The sequence below is a fragment of the Lampetra fluviatilis genome, chromosome 16, assembly GCF_964198595.1.
Source record: "Lampetra fluviatilis chromosome 16, kcLamFluv1.1, whole genome shotgun sequence".
Taxonomy (NCBI): Eukaryota; Metazoa; Chordata; class Hyperoartia; order Petromyzontiformes; family Petromyzontidae; genus Lampetra; species Lampetra fluviatilis.
Genome location: NC_136290.1, coordinates 4356584 through 4374677, shown reverse-complemented (window position 1 = coordinate 4374677; position 18094 = coordinate 4356584). Strand labels below are relative to the sequence as shown.

At 47.5% G+C, this 18094-nt stretch overlaps 1 protein-coding gene across 4 annotated transcripts in view; it reads left to right on the top strand.

Annotated features, from left to right (window-relative positions):
• LOC144936473 (DENN domain-containing protein 5B-like) overlaps positions 1–18094 on the top strand; it is an 83075-nt gene continuing 64981 nt past the window's right edge. Inside the window, exons 1-3 of one of the 4 annotated variants that reach the window (XM_078863549.1) lie at positions 1–17; positions 1700–1820; positions 6845–6956. In XM_078863549.1, coding sequence (XP_078719675.1) covers positions 6869–6956 — 88 coding nt within the window. In that variant the 5' untranslated portion in view covers positions 1–17; positions 1700–1820; positions 6845–6868. Of the gene's footprint in view, positions 18–1664; positions 1821–6844; positions 6957–18094 lie in introns of those variants that run through there. The other 3 variants (XM_078863550.1, XM_078863552.1, XM_078863551.1) reach the window with 3 other exon arrangements.

Sequence of the window (18094 nt, the reverse complement as noted above, 5' to 3'; positions counted from 1 at the left end):
TGCGTGGGGCATAAACAGTGAGTACTGGCTGCATGAGCACGTGGGTGCGCACACAGACACACACGCTTGGAGAGTGTGTTCACTCGCATACATTCGAACACGGGACCATTGCACACACGTGTATTTGGCACGCGTGTACGTACACGTGGATGTACATGTGTACGTACATGCATGGTTATTGCACACACTGCGTGCATACGCCCATAGGCAGTACACGTCCACGCACGAAGACACACGTGTACCTATAATTTAGACTGCATGTGCATACACATGCGTATACACATGCGTATAGGACACGTTATCAACAATAAGTGGCGGTGACGTCACGGCGCCTGTGCCAGGCTAAGTGCACGCTCAGGACGCGTGAAGTGGCAATGGCTCGTTGCTGGCAGGTCACGGAACAGACTCCTCCTGCCACAGAGGTCGATCTTGACGCCGCTGGTGCCGGTCATCGACAAGTCCACTCAGCTCCACATCCTCCTGTAACCACATCAGCTCCATCTCTTCTCTAGCCCGTGCTCGTTTAGCCCCCCTCCCCCCTCTATCCAGCAACACAGAAGCTGCTTCGGCAGCGTGCGGTGGCTGGGCATGCGGGCTACGCGACCCGGCCAACGCAGCCTCGCCTGCCGGAGGCGCTCACTGATCGGAATATGTCCAGATCTTTCAAGGATATGTGAGCACACGCGTGCTCACGTGTACTCACATGCACACGCGTGTGTGTGTACACACTTGCACACGTGTGTACACACACTTGCACACAGTCACATGCACACACTCACATGCACACGTGTACACGTGTACACGTAGACATGCACACGCGTACACACGCGTGTGTGTGTACACACACACACACGCGTGTGTACACACTTGCACACGTGTGTACACACTTGCACACACTCACATGCACACACTTGTACGTACACACATGCACACGCGTGTACGTACACACTTGCACACACTCACATGCACACGTGTACACGTAGACATGCACACACACACGTACACACGTGTGTGTGCATGGACCAGAGGCCCATTGCGTAATGATGGAGAGGAATCGATTCTAGTTTCGTTCGCTTTCGTTTCCGTAGTTTTCGTCTTTCACCCTTGATTTCATGTTTAAAGGCAATATCGAACATGGATGCACACTGCATGGCTGGACCGTTATTAAACAGATTAATAAACACACGCACTTGTATTGTGGGTACAGCCGCTAAGTGCAATACATTGATATTGTAGATTCGTACGTCTGATGGTCATATCGATTCTCTCTGGCGCAGCTTTAACGGAATCGATTTGCGAGCTTGCCACCGTGCAGAACTCACCCGCGCGCTGTGCTGCCGGGGGGGGGGGGGATATCGATTCCGTCGAGTAAACAAACCGATTCCTACAATTCTACTTTGCGCTCTTTGCACCGTGGAATCGAATATGAAATAATCGATTACATTCCGAGACAATCGATTCTAATTGTAACCCGCTCCTTGCCCCCGCAAATGAGCAGTCGAGCCCCGGGGGGGGGGGTTTGGCAGGGGTCGGACGGGGGGGGGAGGAATCGATCGCAGGAATCGAAAGTGCGATTATTGTGTGAGTGTAATAATTAAATAATGAATGCGATGATTGTTTATTTATTTCTTCCTCCCCACTCCCTCCTCCCACCATCCCCCTCCCTCCGCTCTCCCAATCGCCGCGATTCGCGAGCGAGATCGCTGCTCGAGGCAGGAGGAGGATGAAGAGGAGGAGGAGATGATGATGGTGATGATGATGGAGATGATGGTGATGGAGGTGGTGGTGGTGGTGCCGGGTTGAGAAGAACACAGCAAGAGGTGAATGAGGAATCCGCACCACGCTTTGTCTTCCCCCCCCTCTCTCTCTCTCTGTATTTGCACGTGTACAGACCAACTGTGCACATGCGCATCTGTGTGACTGCATGTGTTCGCTTGGGTATGTCCCATGTGCTTGGTAGATGTACATGGGTAGAGATGTATGCGCATGCCCGCGTAGATATACGTGTGTACACATGTGTGTACACGTGTGTGTATGTGTGCACGTACATGTGTGTATGCACGTGTGTAACGGTACAGATGTGTGTATGTAATTGAATGTGTGTACGTGTGTATATTGTATACTCAGCCTGAAATGAGTACCTGGTGCGATGTGTAAACATCGCCACTGGGGAGACAAAGGCGGTCGGGCGTGGTGCTGGCCACCCACCCCCTCGTGTACCGTTCCGGCCTTCATAGGTGCTCGCTAACAGCACTTGCCCCTACAGTCTGTTAAGGCTATATGGGGGATCTTTGATCTTTGATATTGTATACTGTATGCACATGTGTGTAGATGTTTGTATATGTGTGTAGATGTATGTACACGTGTATAGATGTAATGTATATGTGTGTAGATGTGTGTGCGTGTGTATTAACACATTACTCTGCAGTATAAATGTAATGTGGGTGTACATTCGTGGGGAGCGGTGGTGCAGTGGTTGGCGCACTGCGCTTCGAATCCAGATCTTCCCGGCTAACGTCAGTGGCAAAGTCTTGAACCGGCCCCCCGGGGACCTCCTCCACTCTAGGTCTACTCGGCCTTAAATGAAGAGTGATGGCCAGTACTGGCGAGACAAAGGCGGCTGGGCCTGGTGCTGCCCGGACCACGTGACGGCCTTAATAGGTGCTCGCTGACAGCACTTGCCCCCAATAGCCCGAGTAGGCTACACAGGGGACCTTTGTCTTTGTGTGTACGCGTGTGTGTGTATGCGTGTGTATAGACGATTGTGTTACTATACGCGGGGTATATTATGCGTACGGTGCCAAAGAAGTTCAACATACAGGACATTCATTTGTGTATAATTGTACATGCATGTATATGTACGTTTAAATTGTGTGCATGTAGGCATGTGTGTATGTATATTAGGTTTGAGGGGTATGTGTGTGTGTGTCCTGCATGTGTGTCATGTGTGTGTGTCCTGAATGTGTGTGTGTCCTGAATGTGTTTGTGTGTGTGTGTCCTGTGTGTGTGTGTGTCCTGAATGTGTGTGTGTGTGCCCTGAATGTGTGTGTGTGTGCCCTGAATGTGTGTGTGTGTCCTGAATGTGTGTGTGTGTCCTGAATGTGTGTGTGTGTCCTGAATGTGTGTGTGTGTCCTGAATGTGTGTGTGTCCTGAATGTTGTATGTGTGTGTCCTGAATGTTGTATGTGTGTGTCCTGAATGTTGTATGTGTGTGTCCTGTGTGTGTGTGTGTGTCCTGAATGTGTGTGTGTCCTGAATGTGTTTGTGTGTGTGTGTCCTGTGTGTGTGTGTGTGTCCTGAATGTGTGTGTGTGCCCTGAATGCGTGTGTGTGTCCTGAATGTGTGTGTGTGTCCTGAATGTTGTATGTGTGTGTCCTGAATGTTGTATGTGTGTGTCCTGAATGTGTGTGTGTGTCCTGAATGTTGTATGTGTGTGTCCTGAATGTTGTATGTGTGTGTCCTGAATGTTGTATGTGTGTGTCCTGTGTGTGTGTGTGTCCTGAATGTGTGTGTGTCCTGAATGTGTTTGTGTGTGTGTGTCCTGTGTGTGTGTGTGTGTCCTGAATGTGTGTGTGTGCCCTGAATGTGTGTGTGTGTGCCCTGAATGTGTGTGTGTGTCCTGAATGTGTGTGTGTGTCCTGAATGTGTGTGTGTGTCCTGAATGTGTGTGTGTGTCCTGAATGTGTGTGTGTGTGTGTCCTGAATGTTGTATGTGTGTGTCCTGAATGTTGTATGTGTGTGTCCTGAATGTTGTATGTGTGTGTCCTGAATGTTGTATGTGTGTGTCCTGTGTGTGTGTGTGTGTCCTGAATGTGTGTGTGTCCTGAATGTGTTTGTGTGTGTGTGTCCTGTGTGTGTGTGTGTGTCCTGAATGTGTGTGTGTCCTGAATGTGTGTGTGTCCTGAATGTGTGTGTGTCCTGAATGTGTGTGTGTGTGTCCTGAATGTGTGTGTGTGTGTCCTGAATGTGTGTGTGTGTGTCCTGAATGTGTGTGTGTGTCCTGAATGTGTGTGTGTGTGTCCTGAATGTGTGTGTGTGTGTCCTGAATATGTGTGTGTGTGTCCTGAATGTGTGTGTGTGCTGAATGTGGGGAGCGGTGGTGTAGTGGTTAGCGCGCTGCGCTACGAACCCGGTAACCCTCGTTCGATTCCCGCTCACGGCCAAACCACCAGTGACAATTATCTGAATGGGTCTTGGACCTCCCCTAGGTCGACTCAGCCTCAAATGAATATCTGGTGCGGTGTGTAGTAAGCATTCCCACTGGGGTGACAAAGGCGGCCGGGCGTGGTGTGCCATGCCGGCCTTCATCAGCGCTACGCACTAACATCACTTGCCCCAACAGTCTGTTAAGGCTACCGGGGGGAGATCTTTGTCATGGTCATGTTTGCATCACGTGTGTGTGTTGGTGTTTAAGGCGACGTATTTCCGACGTTCAGATGAAATCGCTCCCCCGTCATACGACAAATTTAACATCCAAATTCGCACCCTATGCACGAAATTTTGCGATCGTTCCGAATTTGTTGGGAGTTTCATTTAGGATTGTTCCGAAAATATGACGTCAGATGGTATGCAGTCGGCACCTCCCTCGCCTTCAACGCAAGGAGTTGACATGGGTTCGATCCCGGACCCTGACGATGCCCGTTGTTGTTGGATATTTGGAGTCCGCGTGATCTCTTTCTCTCTCCCACGTGATTTCATTCTCTTTCCCACGTGGAGGTCGCGTGGAATTTCAGCCGGGTTCCTCGCTGCTTGGCGACCCCTCCGCATTATTTCGAATCGACACCACGTGTCGATTATTTGGCTGCTCCTAGAAATTCCCACGTGGTGACGAGGACGACAAAAGCCACTTCGATGAGCTATCACGTGGAGGCCAGGTTGCCTCTGAAGAAAAAAAGCTAATAGCTCGGTGGGCTTTGCCTTGTCTTTGTGCTGTTTGTACCGTGTTGATGCACAGCCTTTGCCATTCGGAATTTAACCATGTAAAGTTATTTATTGGATTGTTCACGGTTTTCTTGATTTGTTGCTGTAACCAGGTCTGATACCTGTCAACTCGTACAGCTTACCCCGTATTCTTGTACAGGGAAATTTAGTTTTTAGGTCCTTACGGTGTACAGCCGTTTCAATACGGGGCAAATTAAATTGATTGTTTGTCTTTCTCTCTTGTGATGGGACTTTACAGGATGAACGTTGAGATTTATAAGGGCACGGAGTGACCGATAAGTGTCTGAATTGGTCTATAATAAGGTAGACACTGATAAGGGGTTGACAAATATGTAGTATAGTGTAGTGTATAGGATGAACGTTGAGATTTATAAGGGCACCACGGGGTGACCAATAACGTTTGAATTGGTCTGTAATAAGGTATAGAACTGATAAAAGGTTGATAGGTATGAGGTCCCCCATGAAAAATGTGCTTTGATTGCCCAATGGGGGTTTACCCATGCCAAAATAAAACGTACAGCTAATAAACTTACCATATCTAAGTAAAAAAAAATTGTACGTGATTTGTATCATACCCGGCCCAATCGTGGTGTGTCACGTGGCGTCGCAGGTGACTTCACTTCTGTAAGCACAGAGCCGCGCTTAAATTATTGCAGAAAAAAATTAGTAACAAAAATGTGTCCTCGTAAATCCAAAATCCTCAAAGTTAACATTCCGAAACTCTTCACGAATGTGTTGCAAGTAGCCATATATGAATGGGATAATCTATGTCCTTACATATACCTTTTGCCTGCATTTCGTTAGTAAGGTACGCATCAATCATATGGGTGTTCCACGCAGCATGTACATAATGTGCTACACAATGTGTCCCCCGTGAAGTAAACGGGTGTTGCGTGGTTTATTCACAATGCACTCCCTACGCAAGGTGGTTGTGCTGGTTACGACGATGCATATAGTAACGATGGCGGTTATGATGGTCACGGTGACAAGTGTTGATATCGTTGTGATGATTATGGTCATTAATATTTGAAGATGATGATGACTGTGAAGATGTCGTACTTGAAAATTTGGTGGCACTGATGACGAGGGTTATGATGATGGTGATGATAATAGAGCGATGATGAGGTCTTGTTAACACCACAGGTATCATGGGAGAGAGCGGTGGCTTGGGGAAGATATTATCGAGCAGTGGATTGACCATGGCTGATGATGATTATTATAATAAAGACAACAATGATATAGTTTTGTAGGACAATTAAGATGATAATGTGGTTAATGCTCTGAAGGTGGTGATGATGACCTTGATGGTGATCTAGTTTCAAAGGTTAGAGTGGGCATGATGATGATAGACCTATGATTAAAAAGATGGTTTTATTATCATTAAAATATTTCACCTTCTGTAGCATTCGAGACGATGGAACATCTCATTGACACAATGCAAAGCAGACGCACGTCATGACATGGACTGGAAATAAACATTTGAAATCTATAACTTGTACGGTACGCATTTGTACGACGAATATCACACAACGGGAAAATGCATAAATGATGCACAAATACGCACTGTGATTAAATGTTATTGACTAACGCGAATTTGTTGCTGTAATTAGATGTTGCACACTGCTGGATCATGTCGAATGTATCCCAGCCGTAACAGTTGCAGACATTGTGTGCAAGTGTGCGTTTCACTTGTATGTATGTATGCCAACCGCGCTCATCAGAGGTTAGCACGGTCGGCTACGTAAGCGAGCTGAGACTGGTGGCGCATTTAACTCTGTCCGGGCGGTCGTTCCAATGCCCAGCTCTCTTGCAACGCGCACAGCGCTGCGTTGTGTGCGTGGTGTGTGTTGTCTCTATTGTAGTAACACGTAACTGTGTCTGTGTCGTGTGTGCTCTGACCCAGTCCTCCGCTGCAGTGGCTCCCGTGATGAGCGGAATGGGAGGCCGTCTGCTCGATTACCTCGTGGTGTGCGGCCTCGACACCAACACGGGGCTGGAGCCCGACGACCTCTCCGGTATGAGACGCTGCCGTCAGGGTCGCGGTGCCGCTGGCGCTGATGGTGGTGGTGATTCGGTGATGACATCACCTTCACTCTTTTTCGATTTAAAGCTTTCGTGACTGCAGGGATTCATCTTCTTGGTTCTTTCGGTAAAGTCACGTAGAATGGAAATAATAAAATAATGAAAATGAAACATAATAAAATAAGATACTAATTTTAAAATAATATCATACATTTTTATGTTGTCTTTTTATTATTTTATTATTTCCCTTCTACGTGACTTTACCGAAAGAACCAAGAACACATTCACTCTGTTTAAGACTGAAACAAGAATACTTCTTCACTGTCCCCGGCAAATCGCCTGATGAAGCTGGTTGTTGTAATCACCAGCGAAACGTCACAGTTGGCACGTCTTGTTTGCGTGAACAAACCTTACTAGTTGGCTGTGTCAGGTGGTGGCGGGTTAACGACACATTTATATTTACACGATCTAACCCAACAAACCCTTGATTATGGAGTTGGTGATGATGGAGGTGACGATGCTGGTGATTGGGTGGTGGAGTGGTGGCGCAGTGGTTTGCGCACTGCGCTATGAACCCGGCGACACGACTTCGACTTTCGCTCACGACCGTTAACAGTGGCGAATATTTGGACCGGTGCTGAGCCTCACCTTGTCCGACGCAGCCTTAAATGACTACCTGGTGTGGTGTGTAATCATGAGTGGGCCTTACCTGGTGAAATAAAAAAAATATCTGGAGACTCTGCCTCGGATCAGAGCCACGTATCTACAACATCTTGCCGTGTGCACTCTATAGCCCAGTGACCTGGACACTGCTTGTGTCCGACATCAAGCGTCTGAAGGCTTTCCATATGCGCTGCCAACTGCGCAGCCTTGGGATCAGGTGGTGTGACTCGATCACAAATGTCACCGTGACATCCCGCGCTGATGTCCCCAACATCTCCGTGTTGGTACTCTGACCACGCCGCGATATCGCGGGTCGTCATCTCGCTCGATGATGCCGACAGTTTCTATCCAGGCGGCCTGGCTAGGGGTGATGGATCATTACACCTGGAGGAACATTCAAAAGGGCCCATTGATTGCTCAGCGATTATTACTTCAACTACTACTATGGTTATCTGTATAGTCTATGGAGGTTTTATACCAGCGCACGCCTGTTTCATTCTTTGTGGTAAAGAGGTCGTCACGGACTATGTATGTATGTATGTTTAACTTCTTTTGCACTAGAGGTACGAGGGAAGGACAACAAAATAAACACAAAAAACAATTCTAAAGAAATGCGTTTTCAAACTAGATTTTAAAGTGCATTGCTCCAGTGGCTTCCTAATATTGGAAGACAGAGCGTTCCAGACGTCCAGAATGTCAGCAATGATGCCACCGCGCCTCACCATCACTGGCTTCCTTCTGCCACATCCCGCAACCGTCGCACGGTCGACACGTGACCTCCAGGGTCCCCTCTGCCAGTATCCCACCATCTGGCATGAAGCCTTTGACCCCCGCACACTCATCCCACCCACCGTAACCCCCTCCCCCCGCGTCTACAATGCCTTCCCGCCGCATCCGACTCGGCATCATTCACAAGTTGCTTTGTTCTGTCCTGCCACCACATTCCCAGCATCCTCCATATTCACGGTTGGCTACGTACGGTGCGAAAGAAGTTCAACATACGTACATTCACCGGTGCCTGTAGGCTGGAGACGTTGTTTTTGTTGCTTTGTCAGAGTCAATTGTTTGACCCATACAGTGAAACATTCACGTTTCCTGCCTTGCACACCCAATCTCTTCCCACCCGAAGTCGATCTCTGTTCTTTTTATAGAGTGGTGTATATGGCCATTCAATGGACAGAATTATACTGGCAACTAATACGCACGTACGTATGTTGAACTTCCTTCGCACGGTACGTAGCCAGCCGTGCTAATCAGAGGTGCGGAGATGGAGAACAATATGCGGGACAAATTAGTGTTTTAACACGGCACAGAAGGCCGAGGAAATAATTCTGCGCAATGCATATCTGCGAATGGTTTAACCTCATCTGATTTGAAACGCGAGGCTATCGACACTGTGCATTCGGCCGTGCAACGGTCAGGATTGTGGCTTTTTGAGTTGAGTCACTGCGCAAGGTACGTGGGCATGCAGAGCCCTGAAATTTACATTCAGTTTCGATAACAGATGCCGCATTGCGGTTTTGATCGCTAAAAATATGCCATTGGCAATAATAAATTACTACAACAACAACAAAATTACAGTTGCATCAATAATACAGGAACTATAATACCCCTAAAAAAAACCCAACACTTGGTCAACAACACTTTGACCTTAAAATAAAAATATATAATAGACGACGTTTGGGGCATTGGCCGTTCTTCGCAGTACAGTCAGTCCTCGTTTAACGCCGTTCATGCTTTAAATGAAAAAACGCGTCAAGCGAAAGTTTGACGAGATACGATGTACGCACACCACACAGTGAGATCGCGGGACAAATAACTGAGGGTACGCCGCCGCGTTACCGTATCACTCCGCGTGCCTAATAACTGCACCGCTCAGCCGTGCAGCTCAAGTAGTTCGTCATCAACCGCTAAGAAACTGTGTTATTGTAACGGTGCGCGTTCCGCGTTGTGCAAAGTGTTTACTCATGGAAGGAACAGCCTTAAAGCGAAAATGCGTTGTGTGAACACGCGTTAAGCGAGGACTTGCCCTACATAGATTCGTAGCACGCAGATCACCTATGTGCTCTCTATGTATGTACGTTTAACTTCTTTCGCACCGTACGTAGCCACGAAGAAGGGCTATTGCCCGAAATATCACGTGTTATGTATTTTTCATTTAAGCCCACGCACAAGGGGTTATTGACGAATGCGTAGATTTTTTTTTGCGTTAGCTGTGTTTGTGCACCACTGTGAACGCAGCAACATCAGCATCATCTTCTTGGTTCATCATCAATATCATCAAATAATTTGTGTTAAGAGAAGCCAAAGGTGGCAGTTGCGTCCTAAAATGGGTTGCGTTCAGCTTGACTGGCCTGTCCTCAGCCAGTGGAATCAATTCCACGCACGACAGGGGCCGGTCTATCCACAGGATGACCACTGTGGCCGCTCGAACCCTCGGCTGGTGTTTCGCTGTTAGAATGGTGGCTTGGGCACGACGTTCGAGACACCGAACAAAGATGGTCACCGCATCGCGCGACTTCAGGAGCGCTTCTGCGTACCGCCTGGAACGCTCTTCCTTCCGATATTAGGAAGCCGCTGGAGTTGTGCGTTTTTAAATAATCTAGATTGGAAACTCATTTATTCGGAACTGCTTTTTGTGTTTAGTTTGTTGTCCTTCCCCTGCACCTCCAAACAGGAGCTACTTATGTTGCGAAAGAAGTTCAGCAAACATACAAACATTCACAGCTGGATTCACTTTATACATCATAGAATCATGTTTTGGACTATCAACAGATGACTACCTGGCTTCGGAAATTCAAAATGGCCATGTCACCGCGAAGCTGCTAAGAATTCTGAATTGATTTCAGACGGTTATCTGCAATTGAACGAGACTTTAATGCCCAGCGAGACCACGCACGACGAACATCCTCAGCACGTCGCTTGTTTCCGTCTACGCCACCGTTTCAGGAATGAAAGCTTCTCCTAGAAATTGGCAGATGATTGGCGCGCGGTGAATTACTCCACACGGAGCCTGAAAGAGCAGCGTTCACGTTGATTAAAGGAGCTCTGTTGAAGGGCTGCCAGGCTTAGTTCAGTTGTGTCATATGTTTACTTGGAAACTGTAACTCACACCAGCTCGGTTTGTAAAAATGAGAGAGTGCTCTCGTCAAAATATCGTCCTTGGTTGGCACTGGCTTTAAGAGAGCGCTTAACTCTGACATCGGAAGATTGATCTGTTCAAATCAGCCCATCACCCTCCGGGGCATGGCGGGGGGGGGTATGTAAAATTAGTACCGCTTTGTGTGAGGTCAACATTGTTTGTCGAGTTGAGAAGCTGGGCCATATAAATGTGGCATTTCCAACACTGATTCAGGGAGGAGTGACAACACGTGGTTATTTTGGTACGAAAAGAATCGTCGTCAAGAATACACGACGCAGAAACAAACTGCGGGGGCTGAGAAATCTCACTTGGCGGAGTCGGTGCCAGCTTGGGTTTTTGTCGTGCAACAAATTACACTTTGACTGCCCTCATCAGCACACTTCCAGTTGCCGAGCGAATACATTATGAGGTCGCACACATTAGACACTTAAGTGTTGGCCATAAATGAACCACAATACCTTGCTGATCTCGTCAAGGAACCTAAACCATCACGCGGCACTCCGGTCATCCTCACAGCAGCGGCTTTTGGCTCGTCATCGAACAAAGACGGACGGTCACCGCATCGCGCGCTTTCAGATGTGCTTCTGCGGCCGTCTGGAAAGCTCTTGCTGCTGGTATTAGGAAGGTACTGGAGCTAAGCACCTTGAAATGTAGATTGAAAACTAATTTCTTAAAAGATTTTTGTCTTTAGTTTGTTGTCCTTCCCCCGCACCTCCGATTAGCACGGTTGGCTACGTACAGTGCAAAAGAAGTTCAACGTACATACTGCACCGACACGCATCACCAAAACCCAAGGCTGTGTACGTTTTCTCTTCATCTTATGGGTTGTGAGCGTGTGTTTTTGTTTGTTGAATTCAATCGTTCTATTGCACGTAGGCTCTCGCGATGAATATTCTTGATTAAACTTTTTTTTTTCAGGGAGTGGATCGTGCCGGTATGACGTCAGTTTTGTAACTGTAGACCTCCACCACCCAACAGGGCCAATGAAATCACTTTTTGCACGTGGATAAATATGCTAAATTGATTTGGTTTTCCATCATTCCAGAGGAATGATGGAAAAGCAAGCTTAATTTTCAGTTTAACACGCAGGCTTTCATGACCAATATTTTACATGAGAAAGGTTTTTTGAGTTTAATCGCGTAAATATAAATGAAATTGTAAATGTAAGTTATATTTACTCTCCAACACACAAGCTGTGTGCTGAACTAGTAACTAGTTGGCGCGTTTTGTTTTACTTGACAAACCTTACTAATTGTCTGTGTCACGTGGTGGTGGGTTTTACGTCGCGTTTATATTTACGCAATCTAACCCCCCAAAAAAAGTTTATTAACCTTAATTTTGATGATTCTGTCCAAATGTTCACTAAAAAATACGATTGTTTTTGCTTTTCAACGTTCCTCCTCCAGTTTTGCTAAAAACACAAATCATTCGTCATATTTGCCCATGAGGTGGCAACTAGATTTGATTGGCTCTGTTGACTCGTGGAGGGTTATAGTTAAAACAAAAGTAAAATACACCTACACAATGATCAAACCCAAAATAAACTAATTCAAAATCCCATGCACATAGGCCACCTTAATCAACATCCTATACTTCAAGATACCTTTTTAAAGTCTGCACACCCTCGACATAATGGGGGATGGCTTTACCAGCTCTGTTATTCAGAGCTATAGTAGCGCTCGCACGCACGCAGCCAGCCCTTGACGCGGGCGCTATTGTTGGGTTCGCTTTCCGGGGCACGTGCTCCGAGAGAATGCCGGGGCGATAACGCGTCGCTCTGGATGTATTTTGCGCGTGATAACGCCGCACGCGGACGCACATTCCCGCGTGCGTGAGACACTTTCACCCCCCCTCCTGCCCCGCCATGCAACGTGCGGCCGCGGCTCCACGCGTAGCTCCGCTTCTGCACAGTGCTTTTAATATCTAAAATTTACTATTTTATTCATCTGGTACGAATGCATGTATGTTGAACTTTTTTCGCATCGTACGCAGCCAAACGTTCTCATCGGAGGTGCGATAAAGCCCACTCGTAAAGCCAAACTGAGCTATTAGCTCTGTTTCAGAGGCGACCTGGCCACACATGATAGCTGATCGAAGTGGCTTATATCATCACCACACGTGGGAATAATTTATAGTAGCAGCCAAATAATAGAAACGCATGTTTATGAATGTGGAGGGCAAAACCGGAGGATCCATAGAAAAATCCACGCGACCACGGGGCAAGAGAATACACGCAAACTCCAAACAAACAACAGGCATCGTCAGGGTCAGGATCGAACCCACGAGATCTTGCGTGGCAGGCGAGGAAGATCACGTCTTGCCACCGTGACACCCCACACACGTCGTGCGTGTGTCACACACGCTAAAGGCCTCCTGCCAATGATGAGCATCCCCATCAGCTGCTGGAAATGTGTGCAGGGCTATGACAGGAATGTTAGGTCATGTCTCATAAAGCGAACGATGTTGGAGAAGGGGAATGTATGAAAGGTCACGTGATTAGCTGCCCAATCGTAGCCACTGATGATCCCATGCTGCTTACAAATTTCTCAACGTGTCATGAGATATTTGATATCGCGCCGCAGTGGCGAGATGTTAACTACTTCATCTGGTACGCAGGAGGTTGTGGGTTTGGTCACGACCCTGACGCCTGTATATTTGGAGTTTGCATGTTCTCTCCGTGATTACGTGGAGTTTTCTCCGGGTACTCTGGTTTTCCCCTCCACAATTTATCATAAGCCACTTCTTTGAGCTATCATTTGTGGCAAGGTCGTTTCTGAAAAAAGCTACATCGCTCAGTGGGCCTTACCTGGTAAAATATAAATTTAGTTTAGATATTTGGAGTGTATTGGCTGATGTTGATAAGATTTGCAATCATTTGAGATTTATTTTAAATTTGGGGAATGATTTACAAAATAATTTAAATGGTGAACTGATCTTATTGCCACCTCGAGGTTAATACGATCACATGGGCAGGCAGTGTGTGTGTGTAGACCACACGACAAGCCCGACAATCGCAGTCGAGTGCTGTTATTTCCAAGGTCAAATCGACCTGTCATCTTAATTTATACTTGTTATAAAATTGATGAAAGTTACTTTACTTTTAATATTCCAAATACCGGAATTATCTTACACTAATTCCTCTGGTAATCGCCGATTGAAATCCAATTGCTCTTCCAAAAGTAGTCGTCCCGACGCTGAAATGGCGTCGCGTGTTCAGGACGCCTTGTGTGGAATTCAGCGCAACGTAGCACGAGCTCCTCTGAAGTGCACGCGGTGTATTTGCGCTGCAGCTAGATCGAGCAAGCACACTTTAAAAAGTTATAGTGACACGGCAAAGCCTGTGCTATTCATATGAGCCGATAACAAGGCGAAGGTCGGCGCGTGATTCAACCCCGCGGGTTGTCGCGGTGGGTGCCGTACGACTTAATTCTAGATTTGAAGCTTTCGTGACTGCAAGGATTCATACTCTTAGTTTTTGTGTAAAGTCACGTAGGTAAAAAATGAAATTAAAATTAATAAAAAATAAAATAATAATAAATCACGACGTTTCGGAGGCAACACAAGTGTCCGTCATCAGGTGGGACTGTCACAGACAGATTTGCTGTATTAAGCTGTATTAAGCAGAAAATCTGGCTGTGACAGTTCCACCTGATGACGAAGACTTGTGTTGCCTCCGAAACGTCGTGATTTTCTATTATTGTTTTATTTTTATTAATTTTAATTTCATTTTTTACCTACGTGAGTTTACCGAAAAAACTAAGAGTATGCTGTACGACTCTCCGCCGCTTCTTTGGGGTTGTTCCGTCCGTCGATCGACACACCGCCTCCCAGCACGAGCGCTGAAACGTCGGACGCATTGGAGAGCTTGTTACACAATTGGTAACGTCTGCAGTCTGAACAAGTGAAGAGAGAGGGGGGGTGGGTTTGGTGAATCGCCCGGCGATGGAGCCATAGTGTTCTCCTTACGCCGCGTTCCCGTGACGATTATTAATTGGGCCCGAGCGGTGCTGGGCCCTTCCTGGCACAGGCCGGCTCGGCTCGTGTCCGGCCCCAACGTTTCACGGCCACCGCCGCCACCCGGCTCGATGGCCTCCTCCCCCCTCTTCTGCCCCCTCGTTACTTCCGTGGCGAGCGATAATAATTGCTCTGAATATTTTAACGGGGGTTTAACGTCCGCTCGGATTATGTTACGCCATCCCGATGCTAAGATCGATAATTTTCGTAACTTTACGCGGAGGTTTTTTTTTTTACAAAAACGCGACCCTCAAGTTGACCTCGGCACGGGATGAGTCACTCTTCAGCGTTGACCCCCCCCACTCCCGCAACGTTGCCGAGGGCTGCCCGGGTAGCGTGCCGCTCGAACATCTCCGAAAGCGAGCACGGTGGGACGCGCGACCCGGGGGTTGGTGGCGACGCGGTGTAAGCCTGCTGTGGGAATTTACGCCGAATCCTAGACAGCCCAGTGCGCCATAAACCGACTCGGCTCGTTTCATAGCAGCCGTGGGGGAAACGAAGCAGATGAATCGCTCGCCTGCAGCACAGTGATGTGTTTTGGCGCCCATTGGGAGTCAGGAGCGTGGCAAGCAGGTTCTCCGTACTGAAGTGTTATCCCCGTAGGTGCACGTGTTTTACCCCGACACTCGCGATTTCCTCCCAACACGTAACAATACGAAGAGAAGGAAATGGCCAAACACCCCAGACACTCCTCCGTGAGGCTTTCACAAGGAAGCAAATAAGTTGGATGACTGTGGTACGTTTACAATATTTACCAAAATGACACCTCCAAGTAGCTTCGCTTGAGAGCCCCTGTGCTCATCGCGGATCAAATCCCGTGAGGTCAACACGGAGTAGGCTTTCGCCACCAATAATATTATCTGTCGTATTGATGAAGTTTCATCAGGTGGCGGGTTTAGAGACGAATTTATATTTACGCGGCCTAACCCAAAAAAAACCTTTGTAATAGACGAATCCCGTAACCGCAGTTTTGTTGTAGGTTTTTATTCGGACAGAAGTCGGAGGTAATAGAGTCTCCCGGCTCAAAGAGGCATTGCGGGGGCACTTATATCTCTCGGTTACCCTGAGCAAGATGTATAAATTCCACATTCTCATGGCAGTGGGGGGGGGGGGGCAGTCTGCACACAGGACGACTTCCAATCTGTGCCGGAGCGATGATGGGCTTGAGTCGACCCCTTGCCAGCGAATTTAACTCGCGCGCTCTGCGCGAGCCGAATTTGCTCCTCCAACTGCACCGCTCGGCGACCTTTATAGCAAGAGGCCGGCAACGCAGCGATTCGCTCTCGGTCACGTGACTCTGTGACAACCTCGCCTTAGCTACCATGGAAATGCCTTCACACGTACAATTGCCTTGTGTAGAAATACAATGGTTTTTTTTTTTATAATTGAGACGCTGCACGCAGGCTGTTTTTGCCCGTGGCATGGTGTGGAGCCATCGCCTCTGCGCGCTCTGGTTCAAGCCCTGGTCTGGGTGCCTTTCAGGAGGCTGGCACCATTGTCAAAGCAGTGAACCTTCAGCTCTGTGAGGTCTCGGGTTCAGACAAGGCATTGTGGCCATTCAGGGTTAAATCGATAGTCCTTGTGTGTCGTAAGGTTGAAGCCTCCCGCTGAGTTTGACGACTTGTAGCGCCAGCGATCGTGCGCACAAATTCGGCCGCCACGCCGACCAGCCTAGGCCATTTACAACTTACCTCTGTAATATATTCTACATGCCTGTAGTCCAGCACTGTTGAGGCAGCGAGGCTTGGTGGATCACACAAATGCTGTAACACTTCCTTGCCGTGGGCGGGTAGGGGGTGCCATAACTCGCCTCGCTAGGAGAAGGTGGCACAGCAAAATGTGAACTCCATCTGTTCCTTCTGTATGGGATAGAGTGTTGCCCCCTCGCATATGTGCGTTCTCTCCAGGTACTCCGGTCTCCTCCCACGTGTATAAACACTCAGTAATTGGCCAATAACACCTTTATATATAGAGGATCGCAGAACTTGGGGGAGCATTTGGTGCCGCCTGGCTGCTTTTCCACGTTGTCTATGGTCCCTCGCCGCGTCTTTGAGTCATTCCAGTGAATACAGTGCAGCATGTTACAAATTGAAAGTGATTACCATTAGGTTGTATATATTACCATGTAAAAGACATTCACTTGCCAAGTAACGCACTCAAATAATTACAATCGAACCCCCACACACTCGCACAAATGCACAGTCACACTGATATTGCGGGGACTCCTCTACTTACGAACGAGTTAGGTTCGAGAAGTCTGTTCATAAGTCGGTTTGTTCGTAAGTCCAACTTTACTCCTGTCGATTCCAAACGAGTTATATGGCGTGTACATTAGACACGGGGAATGGGTTTAAAAGTTGTATAATCTGTAGATGTAGATGCCACTGGTTCGTCTCGTTCTGTAAGTGTAGATTATAATTCCCTTTGGTGCTTGCGTTTCCTCTCTATTCTCCCTTTGGCTTTGAGGCGTAGATGTTTGTGTATGTATGTTGAACTGCTTTCACACCACACGTAGCCAACCGCGCTAATCGAAGGTTTATACAGAAGAATCAGAATTCTAAATATGCTCTTGTTTGGTTTAGATGTCATCTGGCAATTCTCGGCTCAAATGCGCAAGCCACGAAGAAATTCAAATGTTTGGTTTTAAAACTCGAAATGACAAGGTCATCGTGACCAATCTTATTGGTGCCACCAAACCTCACCATTGCTTCCTTCTCTCTTACAGCTCTCACAGCTGTTGCATCGTTAACACTTGAACTCGTACCACCATCATTATACGTGAGGTCTTTCCCTTGTTACGTGGTTTACACTGCTGATCTCCATCCGCACACGCGACCCACCCATCACGCCCCCTCCCCTTCCTCATCACATTATTATATCTGCACTGCCTTGCTGGCACGTTCCATTCTGAACTTTCCAGGTGGCTTAATTAAAATCCAACCTAATCCGCGATCTGCACAATAACAAATGCGTTCTCTCCTCGTTGAGTTTTCACCTCTGTCTCTTCTCCCAGGGTGGGGCTTTTGCGGTTGATTAAAAACCATGATTCCAGTGATGTTATTCAAGCGCCCACGGTCGAGCGAAAGCGGCGCATGCTGATCGTGGTCACCTGGTCTCCTGTCCTCAATTCACCGCATTATCGTCTTCTCTCTCTTTTTTTCTTTTGTTAACCTGCCCTAGATATTAGGAAAACATTGAGCGTTTATCGATTTGAAAACTGATTCCGGTCGTGTTTATTTTAAATTTTTGTGTGTGTGGGAGATGCAATAAGACGTTAAGTGAGAGTGTTTAAATACTAAGAGCGTAGCGGCA